The 20,063-nt window shown below is 38.4% G+C and overlaps 3 protein-coding genes across 3 annotated transcripts; 1 reads left to right on the plus strand and 2 right to left on the minus strand.

Annotated features, from left to right (window-relative positions):
- Window positions 1-561: 561 nt before the first annotated feature.
- Window positions 562-5,916, plus strand: LOC106922757 (uncharacterized). The gene is made up of 2 exons (XM_014995440.2): window positions 562-744; window positions 2,183-5,916. Exon 2 carries the CDS (start codon window positions 2,221-2,223, stop codon window positions 3,265-3,267), a length of 1,047 nt encoding a protein of 348 aa, XP_014850926.2. The 5' UTR covers window positions 562-744; window positions 2,183-2,220; the 3' UTR covers window positions 3,268-5,916.
- On the minus strand, window positions 3,551-14,698 carry prmt2 (protein arginine methyltransferase 2). Its single transcript, XM_014995438.2, has 9 exons — window positions 14,375-14,698; window positions 14,095-14,289; window positions 11,947-12,108; window positions 10,542-10,706; window positions 9,765-9,940; window positions 7,892-8,021; window positions 7,668-7,804; window positions 6,334-6,499; window positions 3,551-6,246 (listed from the first exon to the last, which is right to left on the minus strand). The coding sequence occupies exons 1-9, from the start codon at window positions 14,459-14,461 to the stop codon at window positions 6,214-6,216; spliced, it is 1,251 nt and encodes a 416-aa protein (XP_014850924.2). The 5' UTR covers window positions 14,462-14,698; the 3' UTR covers window positions 3,551-6,213.
- Window positions 14,699-15,629: 931 nt separating this feature from the next.
- On the minus strand, window positions 15,630-19,724 carry ercc1 (excision repair cross-complementation group 1). Its single transcript, XM_014995439.2, has 9 exons — window positions 19,541-19,724; window positions 18,951-19,376; window positions 18,708-18,811; window positions 17,796-17,895; window positions 17,011-17,087; window positions 16,652-16,751; window positions 16,409-16,480; window positions 15,963-16,031; window positions 15,630-15,875 (listed from the first exon to the last, which is right to left on the minus strand). The coding sequence occupies exons 1-9, from the start codon at window positions 19,598-19,600 to the stop codon at window positions 15,813-15,815; spliced, it is 1,071 nt and encodes a 356-aa protein (XP_014850925.2). The 5' UTR covers window positions 19,601-19,724; the 3' UTR covers window positions 15,630-15,812.
- Between the last annotated feature and the right edge of the window lie 339 nt (window positions 19,725-20,063).

Below are 20,063 nucleotides of genomic sequence, written 5' to 3' on the forward strand. Positions count from 1 at the left end.
AATCGCCCTGCCCTCACCCTAACCATGCTCGGTAACTTTCATTTCTCAGTAAATTAAGACTACCCAGGATGCAGGAAGTTAGGGCAATTAATCAATAACATCGTATCCTATGTGGTTTGGTTAATGAAACGAAACTTACTGGGAAACGACAGTCTCTTAATTCATGTAACCGCTGCGTAGCGCCACCGTAAGTCTTTCGCTTCGGGATCGCTCTCAGAGAAAGAACACTATAACAGGTTCAGAGATTGATCTGATCATGACCAAATCGGGGAATGGTGTTATCAGCTCATCTAAAATGTGTGATATTCTGTCGTATATAAGCGAAGGTGATGTCCAAATACACCTCGCTGGCGCTCTGGGTGGTTTACAATTTATCTTTCGTTAATAAAAGTTCGACTTCCGTAACGAAACTAGAAACGTTTCGCTACCAGCTCGAGTTTCGTCTCATCGCCACAATAAAACGAAACCTACATCACAGTTAGACAGGTTTGATTTTAAGTGTACCGCCCCTTTAATGCTCACCAGTCTGTCTAGTTGCTCCGCCACTCGCTAGATGATGCTGCAGCCCCGTTCCTGTACAGAAAAACGGGTCAGCGTTCCAGAAAAAGAGAACGACGAAACACGACATAACGCTCCCCGAAATGTGTTAACTCACCCCAGTTTCTGGCTACGTTTTAACAGCACCTCACAGGAAGAACATCCAAAACAAAAGAAATCCGCTTTATTAGGAAAAAAATGAGCACGGTATGTGGAGTCTTTGTTGATTTGCATCCCTCGCATTGTTTATGGCGCTGCAGGCCGCAGCATGATGACAGGAGCTTTACTGGGCGGATTTTATCTGAGATTTTAAGATTTCCCTGTTTGTGTTCTGTCTACTTGCTCTGTTATGTTATAACTGCCACATTATGGAGAAGAAATAAATCACTGATTAAAAGATAAAGCGGTATAAGGCGGGGAGGGCGAGCTGTGCATAGTCTACAGCAGGTAAACCATTCTTGTATAACATTATGACCACCTGCCTAATAATGTGCTGTAACTGATTGTGAAGTCATTGGGAGCACCTCTGGTCTTGTACCCCTGCTGCGAAGCATCACACTGCCTCTGCCAGGTTTCTTTCTTTCCATAATAAAGCCCGTGTTCCCTTAAGTCAGGGGTGTCAAACTCCAGTCCTCAAGGGCCGCTGGCCTGCAGTTTTTAGATGTGCCAAAGGTACAAAACACTGGAGTGAAATGGCTTAATTACCTCCTCCTTGTGTAGATAAGTTCTCAAGAGTCCTGCTAATTATTCTATTCGAGTGTGGTGCAGCAGAGGCACAACTAAACGTTGCCGGACACCGGCCCTTGAGGACTGGAGTTTGACACTTGTGCCTTAAATAAACATAATTTATCAGGTAAGGCCGTAATCTTCCATTATTCCAAGGTCCAACTCTGATGCTTACGTGGTTTTTTTTTAGGACTTTTTGGAAGGGTGCAACACAGGCAAGCAGAGTGGCCCGCAGTAAGCGACAGTGATGTTTTCTGACACCTTTCAGTCAAAACCAGCATTAACTGCTTCTTAGATTGGTCCACAGGGTTCAAAATTTTATTCCGCACGAGTCTATTCTCAACGCTTCCTGTCCGGCAGTGTGAACTGGACAGGACACAGAACTGTGGTGTATATGTGTGTGTATGTGTCGGGAAAAGGTTTAAAAGGTAAGGAAATGGGAGTAGAGGAGAGAAAAAAGCATAGTCAATATTCCTGAAGTCTACCTCTAAACCTGAGGGAAAACAAAATAATAAGACTGAGAAACAGTTTTGATTATTGGGCCACATAGATGCTAATTGCTTCAGCCTGGGGGCATCCCTCTAAAGCAGTGTTTCTCAACCCTGGTCCTCACTGCCCCCTTGTCCTGCATGTTTTAGGTATTTTCCTTCTGCCACACACCTGAATAGTATCTCTGGGTGACTAACAGGCTTCTGGAGTACTTGATGGTCATCCAATCATTTGAATCAGCTGTTCTGGAATAGAGGCCCATCTAAAACATGCAGAGCAGGGGACAGTGAGGATCAGGGTTGAGAAACGCTGCTCTAAAGCTACAGTCATCTAGCCATTACAGTCTGCCTTTTGTCAAACTCTCACTTTATAACACAACTAAAAGCTGCATATCTTTTTATCTAGTTGTGTGTTTGCATTTAATTTGTAGGTTATCAGTCCCTCCATGGTGTGGTTGTAAATATCAGGATGCTGGATAAAACCGATGACCAGCAGCAGGAGGAGTCCAGGCTCTGCTCAGAGTGCGGGTGCAGCTTCAGCCCACCACAGCTGGACTCCCACTCTGATTCCGCATCAGCTAAGCAGAAGCAGACTGACAGCAGAGATGCTCCATTCAAATGTCCATCCTGTGAGGCTGGAGGCAGCAGCAGTCCCCCTAACGGCCGGCGGGCCCACCGGCGCATTCGACTGGACCCCCACAGCTGCAGCATATGCAACAAAACCTTCATCTCATCTGCCCACCTGAGCCTTCACCTCACCTCCCACAACAAGGAAAGGAAGTTCAGGTGTAACATCTGCGGGAAGTTCTTCCATCAGTCCTCCCACTTGATGGCTCACAAGGTGATCCATAGTGGTGATAAACCGTTTAAATGCCCCGAGTGTGGGAAGAACTTTGGGCGCGCCTCACACTTGAAGACCCACCGTCGGCTGCACACGGGAGAGAAGCCTTTTAAGTGCACCTACTGCAGCAAGTCGTTCACCCAGAAGGCCGGGCTTCTGGCCCACATTCGACTCCACACCGGTGAGAGGCCCTTCAAATGTGAGCAGTGTGGCGCGGGCTTCCGCTCTATGTCAGCCCTGCTCTCCCACAAGGCTCTAGAGGCCGCCGGACAAGCCAGACCCACACCTGTTCCTGCTGTCGTTTCTGCACCCGCGCCTCCAGTCAACAAGCCACACGAAGCGCAAAGCAACATGGCGGATCTGAAGTGCGGCGTCTGCTGCCGCACGTTCGTACGCTCTTCATACATCCGGCTTCACATACGCCTAAAAAAGGGCCAGCGACCTTATCACTGCAAAGTATGCAACAAGACCTTCGTCAAGCTGGAAACGTTTGTGAACCACTGTGACAAACACTTGAAGCAGAAAAAGGAAAAAAATTGTGTTAAATACGAAGTTGTCAAGCCTCCACAGTTTGTTCCGCACTCCAGGCCTCCTTCCCCTGAGAGCTTACCCAGTCAGGAGTTATCCTCGGAGATGAACACACACGTCACAGTAAAAACTGAGACTGATGGTTAACGAAGAGGAGATGCTTCAAATCACTTCTGCTTCAGCAAATGGGTACAGCACGTTAGTGTCAACTTCTGCATTTTGCATCAATGTTTACAAATGAGAAAATAGGTAGCAGTATCCCACAAGCCTCTGTCTTTTACCTGATGAGAAATACTGTCCAAGTGAACAGTTTTTGTAAACATGATGGTGTGGGTGTGACAAACATGACAGAAATAGATGCTAATGAGAAAACGTATAACACTGATGTCACTGAGTTAAAGTGGAATACAAGAGCTGCGCAAGTACAGTGTTCACAATTATCAGGCAAACCTTGTTTTTATTAATAAGCATACAGTATTCACTCATACAGTGTTCTCGGTTAATCCAACATGGCGGACTGTTTTTCTTCACTGTACATTTCCTGTTTAACTGCCCACAGGTCAGGTGAGGAACATCTGTCAGCAGTTTTTTCCACCTTTAACACCTTTTCTGGCGAGCCTTTATCCTGCATAAAAATCAGTCTTTTTGAAAGATGTAGACTTCTTCCTGTAGTGCTACCTAAAGAAAATGTCTTTAAAAAAACAACAAAAACTGGCGTATCTTTGGGAGTCGATTTCGAGCCCATCTTCAACCCGAAAAGAACCAGTTAGCTCATCCTTAATAATGAGCTCCACCTTGACATCTGATTTGGAGCTCTGTGCCCATTACTGATCCACATGTCCATCCACCAGGCCCATCAGGTCACTCTCATTCCATCAAGCCATAAAACCTCTGAAAAATCTGTCTTCAGATATTTCTTGGCACAGTCCATACGCTTCAGATTATTTTTCTTGTTCTGTGATGTTCAGGTTTTAGCCTTCCTTACCTCGGTCATGTCTCCGAGCATCTTATACCTCAGTTAATCTCGGTTAATCCAACATGGCGGACTGTTTTTCTTCACTGTACATTTTTCTTCCTACATCCTCCATGTAGGATGCGGTTATGGAATATAATACAAATACAAGATAAATGTAGTTCTTGGTAGCTTCTCTTGATTCTTCTCAAGTCCTCTGCAGTTTGCATCCCCCCCATATTACTTGATTTATCATTGTGCACACAAAATATATCTGTCCTACTTTCATCTCATTTCGTAATCTAGTTTTATTATCTACACCCCAATGTGTGCAAAGCTATACAACATTTTTGTAAAAGGTACGGCCCAATGTAAGATATCATGGTAAGAGAACAAAGGATAAAAATATTTGGAAATATAAAACATAATTGTTTTATTTAAAAATAGCAAAGGAACAATCATGTCTTTTGCTACAGAAAAAAATAGACTTACAAGTATGTTATCTATACCACATATTTATTATTTAAATTTTTAATATGTTTTATTTTGACCACGTGGAACATTATTTATTGGAGTATTTCTTTGTTCTTTTATGTCAGATTTGTGCATTTCCACTGTGAGGTCCAAAAGTTTACTTTCAGCCTACAGCTGAACCATTGGTGCTCATCTTCACTATATGGACTTCTAGAATAAAAAAAAAGAAATAACTGTGACAAGCTTAATTGAATTTCTCTATCAGATTTTTCTATATTCAAACTTTTTTAGAGCAACAGGAAAGGTGGGAAAAGCTCAAGATTACAACCTTATGATCTAGAGCCAAACTCATTGTGCGGTTTTTACTCAGTAGATATGACACAGCAGATGAAATAAAATAAAACTCAGATTAAATCTAACCCATCTGCAATGGGTTAGATTTATAGCAAAGTAGCACTATGAGACTCAAACGACCTGCATCTGTTTAATTAAGGCTTAAATTTAATGATAGACTTTTGAGGTGGCGATATTTATTGTTTGAATCCTGAAACTTAAAAACACATAAAATGGATTAAACTCATAACAAAAAAGCTTTGAGAGCTTTGAGAGCATTACCTCCTTATTGTTCATTGAGTTTCAGTAAGGTTATGAGATTTAATGTATTAATTAAAATCAGCTACAGTGTAAAACACTGATATTCAACATGTGTGGCTGGATTCAAATGGGTTGACAAACAAAAATGCCAATTATTGTTTTTTATGTTTTAAAATTACCAGAAGGTATAAACGATGCAGGAGCTAAAAAATAAACCCTGCACTAACTGCAGTGACAAATCTGAATACTACTCTAGTTCCTGTAAAAAGGTTCCTACAGTGGAAATGCACAATCTTTATAATTCTCACCAACTAAATGTAATGGTGGGTCATTGGACTTTTTTGACATTCTTTGTGGAGTAACAAAAGTAATATATAATGGTTAAATGGACTTTCTGTCATAGTTTACAAACTGTATTTTTATAACAGTTTTGCCTTTATAAGGTTGCTGGGTTTAGCTACCAGACCCTGACTTGTGTTTTATGCAAATATTGTCTAAGTTTAGAAGACAAGTTTTACCCAGCAGTTTAGTAGTGCACCTCAACAGGAGTGTTTTAGCAGTTTTGACTTTTTAAATGATTACGTTAGCTTGTTACTGGTAATCCACCAATTCTTAATGTATTGCTTACTTTAACATGAAAAGCTAGTTAACAAAAAATCCTCTTATCTTTAGGTGTTTAAATAATTGAATATCAGTTAAATAAGTGAAAATGTAAATTAAGCTCTTTTTATAAAAAGCCATTGTAAAGACTTGAGTGTAATAAAGATTAAAACATTCTTTTTCTGTTGTACCTGAAAGAGTATCTTGCTACTCCTTCAATGACCCCTATTTTCCCCAATCAGTGACTCCTCGGCTTCTTCTTTTCAGCCACATGCTGCTCTTAAAGAATGACCTGTTGTGTGATCACCTGTTCCTGTAGCGATCAGATGCATCACTAGAGACTCAAATGTCCTGCCAGGTAGCGCTCTGGGTGTCACGTTTTCAGTAACCGCTTCTGATCACTGGTCAGCAGCAGCTCATGGGTAAAAAGTGGACATATTTGACTGGTTTACTGTTGATTCGCCACAAACCAGTCACCTCCACATGGGGAAACTTTTTGTCCCAGCCTATAAATGTAAAGAGGAAGTGAACAAAAGCCATGAAAACAACAGCACATTTATGAATATGGATGTGTAGTGCAGTGAGATATTTGCCTGGGAGTCGTCCGTGTTGCTGTTGATGTTCCAGTGCAGCGTAACGGTCATGTGGCGTCTCCACACTGGGTTTCTGCGCAGGACAATGTTTCCATGGATGGAGTCTCCGGCGTACACCTGGATCGGCCTGTCCAGCATGAACAAAGTCTGCTTCCAATGGGTTGGACTGAGGATTAACAGATCATAAACAAAAAGTCATTTCATAATACAGCTTGATCCCAGTAAATTGAACTATTGAAACATTTGTATACTTTAGAAATTCAATTGAAACAGTAAAACTCATATTCATTCATATTCTTTTTAATGACTATGGCTTGCAGCCAATTAACACCAGACATTTAGTTTCTACAAACATACATGAAACCAATAAAAAACAAAACATTGCAAACAGAAAAGTTATGTTATGGCCTACATAATCGTGGAGATGATTGTTGACTTGACAGTTGTCCAGCAGAAACTTATTAAACCCACATGGAGGCTAAACCACAGAAAAATATAGTTGCTAAAATAGGTTGCTGTTCACAGGATGTTGTATCCAATGGGTTGGATACAACTCATAGGATTCAATGGGTTGTATCCAATGGGTATACAACCCATGTATCTAATTGGTATCCAATGGAATACAATGTAAATCTACAAATTAAGATTTGGTGGAAAATGAGGATTTAGCCCTAAAAAGACTGCAAAGCAAAGCCTGTTTAGCAGTTTTGAGAGAGACTCACAAGATGAGGCAACGCACACCGATGTATCCTGAAAATGGGCCTTAGCATTTTCCCTTCCTCAATTTCAATGCATTTATTAGCAAAGTTAAAAGAAAAAATAGCTGACCAAAGTCCTTCACAGTTTTGCCAAACAACAGATATATAGATAGAATATAGAATAAAAAGGTCAGAATAAAATAAATAAAAGCCAGAAGAGTAGCACAATTGGTGTTTTGTGGATAATTAAAGAGTGGAAAAAAGAAACAAGTTTTGAAATGGGCATTTAAATGACTCTTCAAACTGATTGGTGCAGACATGTAGCGGCATGATACTTTACAGTCCACTTAGGACATTCATTCCTCCTCACATTTTAACCTCGATTTCAAAACACTGAGGAGAAACTGGTTAATGGTTAATGTCAGGCATGTGAACGTTACGTAGATTATGTAGATAGGATGCAGCTAGACCATTAAAGAATTTATTTTCATAGATGTATTAAAATTAAAAGAAATAAATGCTTTGTGCAATAAATCTATAAATGAGTTTTTACATTACATTTTTGAAACTACATTTCATTCTAACGTATTGATGGATTTTGAACGTGTGAATCACTTAGTGTAGTTTGATTTTTACTCTGAGTTTGGTCCGGTGTTGAGCTCCACTGTTGCTCCTCCCATCTCAAGGCTTTCAAACAGAACAGTGAACCAGGCCGTGAATCCGTGGAAAATTCCAGGCTTCTCCACACAAAACTGAAACTCACCCGTCATTTCCTGAGAAATGAAACTGTGCTCCATTAGTATCAAAAGATAAACAGATAAGAACTGCGGTCTCTTGTAATAGAGAAGTCCATTTGATACCTCAAGGTCTCTCACTTGAACAGTGTACATGTTAAGGCAGATGACATCACAGGGAGCAGAGAGACAGTCCTCAGGGTCAATAAGATGGCTGAACTTTGGCTTGGTGAAGAACTCCTGCTGTGCCAAAGGCCTGCAGGGATAAGACATCAATCAGGAGCCAAAGAAGGAATGAATCTGCTCCTACAGAAAGCATTAAAATGATTGCAGGAGGAATTTATAGTACATGAAACAGCATGAATGCAACATAGTTCATGTTGCATTCATGCATGAATGATTTTCTTCAGGGCACAAAATAAAATGTACTTCATCCAACTATTTCATAAGTTCTTTCGGGAGCTACATATTTTTGTAATCACAGTAGTCAGTTATTTTAATTACAAATGTAATAAGCAGTTATATTTTATTTCACTTCACCTTGTCATGAAATAAATGTTCTTTTCTGTGACTCAGTTTATTTTATAACCCTTAATCTCAGTGTTTTATGAAGAAGCAATTAAGATATGACTTTATAGGTGAATGAACTAGAATCATTAAGACATTTAGGTCAGCTCAAGTTTTTACATGCTCCACTTCTGAATGAATATAGACACAAAGTAATATCCACTAGCATTTCTGGTAGAAATTGTTTAAAATCCTTAAAATTAATACACATTTTTGCTAGTGATTAATCTCACACTGAAAACACCCCCGACATACTTCTATAAGATTTGCAAGCTGAGATGCCTAAAAATGTAAATTTTATGTTAATTAAACCATTTCTGTGTTGGTTTGACCACATGTTTTTGGATTAATATCCAATTCAAAGATCCATTGGTAAGATTCCCCCAGAGTTTTAGTTAAACTGTGCAGCTAGAGGCTTATGGTGTCATCCACTCTAACAAGTTCCCCAGGGATTCTGGAGGAGAAACAGACCTACAGAATCATACATACTTAACCCTGGGTATAATATAATTTTCAACATATTCCTCTTTTTTTTCAAACCAAACCCACCTAAAATCTTTGTTTCAAAAAAGTCTGATTTTTATTCCATCTGTCCAAAGCACACAGTTCCTTCTAAGCTTAAAGTTTCACCCAATTTTTATTTAACCTTTATTTAATTGGGTAAGTCAACAATGACCTCTTCAAAAAAATCAAGACATCACACAACAGAAACCAAAAAGAATAATCTTTAGCTCCCTCTGCAGCACATATGCAGGTAGTGCTCAAGGCCAGTGTTCTGCTACTTCTACATCTGTCTCAGCTTCAACAAACTTGAATAAAATATAATTAGGTTATTACCAATCCTATATAGAAGCTTATTGTTTAAAACTAAATAAAAAACGATCTAACAGGTTCATAATTCTTGCGACAGAAAAAAATGGCACTAAATGTCATTACTGTGCACTTGGTTTCCTTAAAAATCTATTTCTAAATCTATTTCTGAACCATTTTCTTGCTCATTCGTGTTATTTTTCCTTCTTTCATTTTGCTTCATGAGCCTTTTGTTGATCCTGGTGTCTAATCTTCACTGACTTTCATCAAAAACAAAGACGTTGCTATCGACCATGAAGAACCTGCAGAAGTGTTTGGCTCTGTATCTTGCAAAGCTTGAAACTGATACTTTTTCAGACTCTGAACAGTTTATTACAAAAAGAAACAGCTTATTGTAAGTGATTCAAAGTTAAAAGCCTAATTTCTTTAGAGGACACCCTCCACTGGGTTCCACAGGACTCATCCCACTAGGTAAGAAATCTCAGTTTGGTAGTCAGTTCTGCTACATCAATCTACCAACTACATATTTGTGTACATTCTCTGAAAATGAGGAGAGAGCAATGAAAACAAAAAGTAGATAAAAAGATAATGTTCAGCTCCACAGCTGATCAGTGGCTCTTACTGTAGTGGTGTGAAGTCCAGGCCATAAGGTCGCTCCCAGAAGGCCATTGTCTCTGTGTAGTAGCTGTCGGCCTGACAGGGAACCAGAGCTAAAGCTGCTGAGGAGGGCCACATCACACCGCCGTCCCGGAGCCAGCGATCCCTGGCCAAGAGGACCGACTCCACCATGAACTCAAACTATACCAGCAGAAAGTACAAAAATTAGAGATAATGATGATAATTACTTCTCATAAAGACTCAATAAATTCCAACAACAAAAGATAACCACAAGAGGATCAATGCAATAAATTATAAGCAGTGATTCAACTGAAGACTCATTACATCATTCAGTTCTGCAGAGGCCCAGCAGTAAGCCGTTCATTGCATTTAGGTGTGTTACAGAAGGGATGCATCCAAAGGTTGCAGGATAGCAGCTCTCCAGAACTGGACTTGTGGCCCGTGTTCTAAAGAGAACCACTAATGAACAAATTATTTGATTCACGTGTGCAACCCAGACACATGGTGCAGGAAAACAGCGTTCAAGGACTGCCGTTTCAGATCCCGAGTTTACTTCAGCAAACAAGGAAATTACACTAATCTGAGCTAAATGAAAGTCATTAACATTTTTGTACTTTAGTTCATTGGATAGATCACTGGAAGTCTGCGAGCTCGACTTTACATATTGATTCAAAAGTTGGTTAGAAATGCTTCTAAAATCACTCCCAAATGTGGAAGTTACAAGGTTTATGCATGCTGTGGAAAATTTTATAACAAGCAGCACTGAAGGTTTAAGAATTACCAGCAGACAGTTGCCCATCCACTCAGACACCAGGATGTCCACCTGCTCTGGCAGCTCAAGCTCCTCTGCTCGCCCCTGCAGCACAGTGACCACCTCCTCACAGCCGTTCTGCTTCACCAGCTGTCTGGTGTGCTCCGCCATGGAGCTCGCCTCTACAGCATACACCTACAGAACCACCAAGTAATTAGAGCAGTGTTAACACCAAGCTGCGTCTCTGCAGTAGTAACAGTGCTTGTCCAAGAGATGGAGGTATAAACACATTAATGAATAATGTGAAGCACATGTAGGATCTTGCAGAAGCAACCGTTCAGCGAATTCAATTCATTTTATTCAGATTTTTGATGTGACAGATCAACGCAAAACAGTGCATAATTGTGAAATAGAAGAAAAATAAGGCATAGTTTTGAAAGGTTTTTACAAATAAATTTGTTAAACACGTGGTGGGGTGATTTAACAATCTTACATTTTTGCCCTTATATCAAACCTAGTACTGACAAATTGCTTTTAGAGCCAATCTAATTAGTACAAAGAATAAATCTTTGTGTAATCTCAATGCAAATACAGCTACTGTATGAAGACCTCAGAGATTTGTTAGAGAACATTAGTAAACAAAAGGCATCACTATGACCAAGGAACACAGCAGGGAGACCCTTGTTGGAAACCTTAAAGCAAGGACAAATTATAATACAATCCAAAGTTTTGATAATTCCATAGAGTGCTGTTTAATTTATGATAATAAAATACAAAGAGTATGGTACAAGAGCAACTTCACCAAGACATGGTCATCCATCTGAACTGACAGGCCTGGCGAGGACAGCATTAATCACAGAAGTTAGTCACAAGCCGTGTAGGGGACACCTCAAAAAAAGTTCTCTGGATACAAAATGGCCCGCGACAAAGCATATTTATGTGTTGGTATGTCTTACAGCCAAATCTAATAGAGAATTTTATTCAAGACTTTAAAACCAATGCTTAGTTGGTTCCGATATGGAACTAAGCTCCATATCGGAGCTTAGTTATTTAAAGTTATTTTGGTGGGGAAAAGCCTCAGTCTGTGGGCCTGCAAAGCTATCAGAAACAAAGCACAAAATGAAGTATTTTATGTGACAGGGGGCTCTGCAAGCCTGTAAATTAGGTTCATACATATAAGTGTTACACTTCTCAGATTTTTATATGAAAGAAGAAGAAAAAAAGTCATGAATTATATTACTTTCACTTCACAACTATGCACTGGGTTGGCCCATCATAAAAATCCCAATAAAACCCATTGTTTGCAGGTAAATATAGAAAAATATATAATATCTGAAGGAAGGGGCATGAATTCTTGAAGAATTTAATACATTTGAAAACCTCAGAAGACAAAACATTAAAGTGTGTTCAACTAGAACTTATCTGCCGTTTTTACCATAGAAGGTTTTGCCAGCTGAGCACAGAACATGCTGATAATGCCGGTCCCACAGCCGAGGTCCATCACCACCTTATCCCTAAGTGAAGCGCTGTTGCTGACAATAACCTGTCGGTACGTCTCGGTGCGGCTCCGGTCCGACAGCATCTCCAGGTGAAGCCTCTGTGCGACAAACAAATGAAATAAATAAAATAACTGCTATGTGCAAGACTACAGTCTGTGGACACGTGTATCAATTAAACTAATTTTTATGTAGGAAAGTAACTGAAATTACGTTACGAGATACATTGTTCCACAGTTAAGCCACACAAGCATCTGCTGTATTTAAATGAACATTTATATAGCAGAAAGTGATTTGTGCTTCTATGTAAGCTGTGCTGCATTAGCAGCAGACAGCAGAGGGCTTGTTTCAGCAAGGATGCTAATCTAGTCAGTTTGGCTCATCGATCCTTCGTCTGACTGAAGTTTGTGCAAATTAGAATCTACAACCCTGATCATGGGTCTTGAATATCTGCAGTCTAACTGCAACGTGTATTGATAAATCCATATAGGGCCCATCCGTGGGTCTGAGGTAGGAGACAGATTTCTAATAAAGTCTTTGTCTCTGTACCATGCCCTTCACTGTGCTGTGTTGGTCCTACGGTGTCCGTGTAAAGTACAACTAACATATCTTATATTGTGAATTGTTTAATGAAGATTAATAACCATAATCAGAGATGCAGAAACTCAATAGATATAATCCCAGACTTTATTCTCACAAACTCAATGGTGTGATTACAGTTTTTGTTTTTTGTATAGTTGCATTATCTTTCCGAGGGCAGTTTATTTATAGATATCCCTAACAAATCTCTTTTAAAACTATTGGCAATAAACTGTGATGTTCTTCTCCCAAACATGCACAACAAAAGTGTCAATAATGTTGAGAGAAAATCTGCACAAATGCATCTGTCAGCAGGAGCATCTTGATGACTGCTTTGATTATTTATTGGAGTTTCTAGTATTTGCATTTTTACAGGAGCCTTGACTTTCAAATACATTCTAGGTGTGACATACTTTCAATTTCTTTAATGACGTTGCATTACCAAACATTAAGAGCTGTTGTGAAGGTTTATCCTGTTTCTCCTTTCATGTCACTTTAAGTCCCCCATAAACTGACATGTTGAAGCACTTTCAAAGTAACAACTCCGAGGGTTAGGTGCCTTAGGACTGGGACACACGTTTACACATTCCTGTGAAAATGTATTTGATTATTCATAAAATTTTTGAAGCTAAATATGTGGTGTCTTGCAAAAGTATCTAACACATAGAAGCATTATTTTTTAAGTTTCGCCATGCAATCATTCAGTATAATCAATTTTATCTAACAGACCAAACACAAAGCAATACATTACTGTGAAGTGGACCAAACATTATTTTCAAAAATGTTTACAACTAAGTAAGAAAGTGTGGTGTGCATTTGTATTTAGCGCCTCCAGTAACATATGACTGCTCCTTTTACAGCAAGTCTTGCTATATCTCAAGACTGACGTTTTTGCCTATTCAACATAGCAAAATAGCAATGTTTGATGAAGAGTGTCCATGAACATAAATTCTCCCTTTGACTTTGGCCTGGATTTTGAGTGGGACATTTTTACACATGGATATTAGTTTATGTAAACCATGCTTTTTCAGCTTCCACAGTATTTTTAGGGTCATTTGCATGCCTGAAAGTAAACCTTTGACCACTGTCTGAAATCTTTTTTCATCCTCTAACAGGTTTTCTAGCTGCCCTTTATTTAGATGCTTCCATCTTCAGAGCAAACAAGTTATTTTCCTAACACCTACACGATTAGGCAACTTGTGGCAGTATTTTGACAAAAAGTGAAAACATTCAAGGGATGAGACTACTTTTGCACTGTTACTTTGTTACAAAATGATAACACAATTTAATGAGAAAGCAACATCTTGAGTCATTAGCATTAAAGTAAAAAGAAAATGTTCACGCCGCATCAACTATTGTAATTGGTTGGTCCTGCTATGTTTAACACACTGTGGGAGTCTTGCCTGAGGATTCAAGGTTGATTGATTTTATTAAATAGAGCATTAGTCAGTTTGTGAAACTTAGAGAAAATTGAAACAAAAAAACCCAGACAGTTCTATGTTTCTAACCAGTGTCCCGTAGCTGCCGAAGTATTCGTCATCCTGCCAGGGGTCCTCTAAGGAGGCGTCGTCCCCCTCCTCAGCACCATCCAGGCGCAGATAGCTGGCAGGAACATAACCGATCACCCCCTGCAGTTCTGCCCACCACCAATCTGCTGAAGACTTGTTGTGCACAAGCAGCTTGTCTCCTGTGATGAAACTCAACTGTGGAACAAAACGGAGCAAAATGGTTAATCCTGACAGTTTTATTACAAAGTCTTACAAGAAGTTTGACTGGCAGAAGAATAACCTGCTCAGAGCCGCTTGCAGTGAAATCACACAGGGCAACATACTCTTCAGGAGCATCCTCCTCTTCTTCTACTTTCTCCGTCTGCATGTTTTAAACAGGAGGCTTGGACGAAGAATTGATTTTGCCTTTTAATGCAATCTATTTCAACATCTGAACCACCTTTTATAACAGTCAAAACAGTCATATGTTACTACAGCGAAACAAGCGGCAAAACTCACTCACTTTAACAGAAGTATGTGCGGAAACCACTTCCTGTTTTTGACGTTGACTTGGGAGCCTTCACGGCTGTCGGAAATTTTGAAACTCTTATTCATCATGTCGAATTACTGAAAATAATCCAGATCACCTACATTTATTGTACCGCATACAATAAATTTTAATTCGTGACAATAGTGGTGTTCGTTTAAAATTAAACGATTTGACATCATGATCATTCGCTTTTTCCAGAATTTTGGATCTTGCCGTTTTGTAACATACAAGGTAAACTAAGACACATTTACATAAAAAGCACTTTCAGCTCCCACAAAATTAATTATCTGATTACATAAAAAGGATATTTAACTTTTGCAACTAATATTTTTATTCTGTAATGCTTCTTTTTTTTATAAAGGAAAAAAGCTATCTAAACAAACGCTGTCTAATGTGGAGAAAGTAATTGCCATCTTGTTAAATCGTGATTTAAAGGTGATTAAAATTTTTTTGGCTAATTGTACTCACCACACCCAGACTTGATTACTGCTAGACATATAATCACTAACATTTATCAGCCTAGATAAATGCTTACAAAGCTTTATAATTCCTTAGGAATCCAATAACCCATGATGGGAGCCATTATCTACAAATTGAGACTGCATGGAACAGTAATGGATTTTCTTTGGAGTGACTAGCCAACCAAAATTACTAAACAGTAACTACATCTAAAGCACTACAGACTTCTCTTGGCTCAATTAAGGTCAGTGGTCATGTTTCAGCAATAAAAAAACTGGGCTAAAATGACACCGATGGAAGCAACAAGAGTAGCAAGCAACAAAAGTGGAACTTTCTGAAAAGGTGCGTCACACTATCTAGCGTAAAACGTCAAACAATGTGGTTTCTGCGATGGTCTTGTTTCTCTGCTGCTTATGGCAGTAAGATGATCTAAAACAGCTAAGTGTGAAAAAAAGCAAAAACAGAAGAAATTTAAAAGAGGCCAAATAGTTTTTTCTGGTGCTACATCACACAATGAATCAGTAATAAATACACAAAGGGGAGAATATACTGTAGAAAAATAACATTTATTACTGTAAAAAAAACATAGTCCCCAAAACATAAAACAGCATAAAATGGTTCATGTATTTGTTTTAATCAAAATAGTTTGTGCTTGTAATTAAGTACTTTAAATTGTGTGGTAGTGAAGGTTGTTCAATGGGACAACTTCCTTTCTTCAATTCTTTCCATGTCAGCTGTTGTTTGTTCTTGACTTCAGAAAAGGTTTATGTAGGACATCATAAAGACGCTTCGCCTGTCAACGCAAAAGGTAAATCAGCAATGTTCAATAAATGCTTCGAACAATCATTGTGAGCCTTCCTTAAGATCCGTGTGTCTTCACCTTTTGTGGTCCGAGGCCCGGACAGAGAACCAAGTCTTCTTTAGAGGCATTGATGATTCCTTCTACAGTCTGGACAAGAAATGGAAAGCACAGTATGTTATCTGTATAGTGCCTGCAGCATTCTAAGTCGAGTTAACAGTTGAAACAGAACAGTGCTAAAATATTGTAATGGAAAAATCAAGTCATTTTATAGAACATTTCATATTAAGATACATCTTTAATTTCTTTACAATTAAGAGATTCAAGCTGAGAAGACTGATAATAAATGGGGACAAATTACCGAGCACTCTGTAGATTTCTGAGCTTAGACTTGAATAAAAAAAGGTGACATTTTATATAGTCTGTATTAACTATTCTTTTGTGGCTCCTGTGTGAGCAATATATTGGCCATTCTGGAAATAAGCCAATCCAGGATGGCCTCATAGTTGTTTCGCAGAAATACTCACAGAAAAAGTGGATAGCAAGGTTATGGCATCGGTTTTGTTTATAGACTTCACAGTAGTCAGGCAATCTGTAACCTTTAAAGAAACACACAAAAAAAAAACAGTTATGTGCTGGTACTAAGTTGACTCAGCTGTATTTTGGTTTTGTATAATCTATTTTTAAATAAATAATAATAGCCTATTTTTTGTGGGAAGAAATGTACAGAATAATGAAATTTCTAACACAAAACAAACCTACAAACAGACCTTTGATAGATAGTCTTTTTCTACTTGCTCCTTCAGAAGATCTGCTGGCTTCTTCTCATATGACTTGTATGTTTCAAGGTAACGTCCTGCTTCTTCTGGACTGATAATTTAATATTAAGCCAAAAAATAAAAGAGAAAAGTGCTCAACTGTGGTTCACAAGTTTATTTACAGTATATGAAATTATTTAAAAACTGTTAAACAAAAGCCATCTTAGGGTGTTTATGACTAACACATACAATTAGGTGACATATAACAAAAAAAGAAACAAACTTCGCTTTACATTCCTTTATACAATTTAAACGTGCTGAAGAAGTTAGAGTTTCTCTGAACACTGATGTGTGTCTTTTGTTAATTTTACCTCCAAGCCAAGATAAGAGTGCAGTCGGCCATGACACAGATGCGAGCCAGTTCCTTTAAAGCGTGATGAGGATCCTTCTGTACAATTAAAAACAAATAAATTTACACTGTGATATTATACATTATTCTTAATGATGAACTCTTACATTAAATGGGAAGACAGTAGACTTATTTTGCAAATAGGCCAATTTCATGACATCTATTATTTTTTTGTTGAGTGTGTTACCAAAAATAGCAACCAGCTGTACGCTTCAGTTGTACAGTTGTAAGCAAACCCAATTCTGTGGAAGCAAGATACACTTCACAGATGAGCAGTTCTGTAAGGGGAGCTCACATTACAGTTAGTCTTCTGTTAAAACTGATTTAAATAGCTTGACAGAAACCGAAGTCGTCCCAGGGATGTTCTGCTTACAAAATTACTTGTGTTACCATTTTATATACATCTATTTAAGTATGAAACAGTAGCCTTGAGCATTTTTTTAATTATTTTTAGACCTTTGAACAAATTGTTTTACTTTACAAATAGTAAAGTAAAATTCATCTGAACACAGACAAGCAAAGTAAATCTAGAATCTACTGTAAGTGTAAATTGCATAAGAAAAGTAATGTTGACTACTAGGACAAAAACATATTTTGAAATGTACTGATGCTACTCTGTAGGTGTAGCACAGCAAATTGAAAAATGATAAATACAGATAAATGTAAAGATTCGGCAAACTATGTCCCATTCTTCTCTGATCAACCTTAAATGCAAGTCTTCTGTGACAGTGATTAAACATTACTTACCACATCAACTTGAACCAGCAACACACGTAAGGTGAATGTACTTCCAAGCTGTTTTAAACGGTCATGGATGTAGTTTGGATTTAGGTTGTGATACCTCAGGCTTCAAATCAGGTCCAAAGCCATCATCATGAAAAAGAGAAAAATCACAAAACATAAAACAGAACGAGCGTTAGGACAAACTTCACAAATCAAACAGAAAAACACCACTCCATGTTTCCTAAAAATGATTTAAGTTTTAGAACAGAGCTGCACAATAGATTAATCAATTAATTATCATAACAACATCAGTGCATCAAGGCAATGCAATAATAACACAAATGTACCGTTTGTAATGCAATAATAGGAAGGAAGAGTCAGAAAAATCAGGCAGGATAAAAGTTAGAAATTAACACCAAAATATCTAAACAAAGTAAGTCAGAGTCAACATAATGCAGAAATAAAATCCAGTTTAAAATCAGCAGTTGTACGGGTCACTTAAAACTTTTAATAAAGATTTGAACTCTTTTAAAACGCAGAACCTAAATACTGAAGTGTGGAGAGAGCAGTATTAACACAAATATCAATAATCCAGAACATTCAAAAGTGTATCTTGGGCAAGTTTTCTTCACTAATAAAATACAACATGCCCTACTTTGACAATAAAAGTCTAGTCTTAGTTGTTTAAATAATAAAGGGTATCACAAAGCCAAATACAATGTTACTTTGTCAATAAGTTCTCCACCTACGGGTAGGAATATACATTGTTTGCATTCTGTAACAATCAATTAGTCAGGAATTGATGCTTTTATACCAATAACATATTCAGTCTGCTGGATGGAGTAGTACTGCATGAAACGTTAACACAGGGAGTACCAAAGATATCAAAGACCCCAAACAGAGTAGTTTACTTCATAGCCCCCTAACGCCACCCACCTGAGGAAAAGAGCACAAGTTGTCTGTCCCAAGACGTAATCAGGAACAACATCTCCAAACTCCCAGGGCACGCTCCTCACAAACTTTAGAATGGGATTACCCCTCTGCAGAAGCAAAAACAAACATGCAAACAATTAATAAATCAAAAGTGACACTTGTCAACAAGCGTGTAATTACTGATGCACATAAACAGAGATATCTTGTGCTTTAGTGAGTCCAATATATTTACAAGTCCAAGCTTACCTGTCGAGGACTGACTATAATGCTGCTCCCAGATCCCACTGGTTTGGGACCCTGGATGACACTTGGATCTGACTTCAGACTGCTGCTATCCTCAGCAGCAGTCTCGTGTTTTTCATCATTCCTTTTCACGTCCTCGGGCTGAACTTCAGTCCCTTTAACACAGTCTTGAACCGTTTCAGAGCCCAAAACGCGGGTCGACACAGTCTCCACTGGCTGTAAACTGCTGATTCCAGCTCCTTCAGCCCTGACCAGTTTAGAGTAAGCATCTCTCTGTGGAGCAGCAGCTGTTGTAGTTTTACTCTGGACAATGTAATCTGCATAGGAGAGGGGCTGCACAGATGATTTTGTAACTGACTCTGTGGTAGACGTAGCTGGAGCGGTTGTGTTTTGTTGTCCTTTGGATAAAGGCTGAAACTGTGGCTTTAACTGGAAAACAATCAAATAACAACATGAGAATTGATCTGACATATTTTTCACAGAATTGTCCTTGATAAACTATTTTGAAAGACATCTGAAATTGAAGATTCTTTGAACAGGCTGAAGGGCTAACTAGTTAGCTACACAGCAAGTAGCTATATCAAAATACAGACCGGTGTTCTTTCTTTAGTGAAAGCAGAATCGTCCAGGTCGATGTGAAATCTCTTCTTCATGTTTTTAATTTTATAAAAATGTTTCGCAGTAAAGCATGTCCTGAATTTATCCGTAAACTTTTACAATCGTTCCTTACTCAACAGAGAAACAGGTGACACCACACTTCCGGGACCGACACTACCAAAATAAAAGCACAGCCTTTACATATAGTTAACATTAAGCTAATTTCCCCCCTCTTTTTCTTTACTTTTCTGTATATTCTGTTGCTAAGTAAAAGGCTACTAGGTAATGAATGTAAGTATCTTTTGCTAGGTTTCAGTAAAACTTGAGCTAAACCTTCTATATTGGACTCATAGGATGGAGACTGAAAAACACAAAATAGATACTTTAAGTTACCCTTTTAACAACCTTTGAACAAAGGATCTAAACATATTACTTCAAATAAATTGCCTCTGATTTTTTTCTTAAAATCTAAAGGTTTGTTTTAGTCCATCTTTACAGCAAATAAAACATAGCTTTGCT

Source organism: Poecilia mexicana, unplaced genomic scaffold, assembly GCF_051168715.1.
Source record: "Poecilia mexicana isolate PSO_F unplaced genomic scaffold, ASM5116871v1 scaffold_2, whole genome shotgun sequence".
NCBI classification, from domain to species: domain Eukaryota; kingdom Metazoa; phylum Chordata; class Actinopteri; order Cyprinodontiformes; family Poeciliidae; genus Poecilia; species Poecilia mexicana.

What these genes read in the sequence shown, in the direction of transcription:
- LOC106922757 (XM_014995440.2), top strand. Translation starts at nt 2,221, where the DNA reads ATGCTGGATAAAACCGATGACCAGCAGCAGGAGGAGTCCAGGCTCTGC.
- prmt2 (XM_014995438.2), bottom strand. Translation starts at nt 14,461, where the DNA reads ATGCAGACGGAGAAAGTAGAAGAAGAGGAGGATGCTCCTGAAGAGTAT. An exon ending in AGCTGGCAAAACCTTCTATG is followed by an intron (nt 10,707 to 11,946) that starts GTAAAAACGGCA and finishes GTGGTTCTGTAG; the next exon opens with GTGTATGCTGTAGAGGCGAG. An exon ending in TTCAAGTGAGAGACCTTGAG is followed by an intron (nt 7,805 to 7,891) that starts GTATCAAATGGA and finishes TTCATTTCTCAG; the next exon opens with GAAATGACGGGTGAGTTTCA.
- ercc1 (XM_014995439.2), bottom strand. Translation starts at nt 19,600, where the DNA reads ATGAAGAAGAGATTTCACATCGACCTGGACGATTCTGCTTTCACTAAA. An exon ending in ACTTGTGCTCTTTTCCTCAG is followed by an intron (nt 17,896 to 18,707) that starts GTGGGTGGCGTT and finishes CCTGATTTGAAG; the next exon opens with CCTGAGGTATCACAACCTAA. An exon ending in CGGGCCTCGGACCACAAAAG is followed by an intron (nt 15,876 to 15,962) that starts GTGAAGACACAC and finishes TTGCGTTGACAG; the next exon opens with GCGAAGCGTCTTTATGATGT.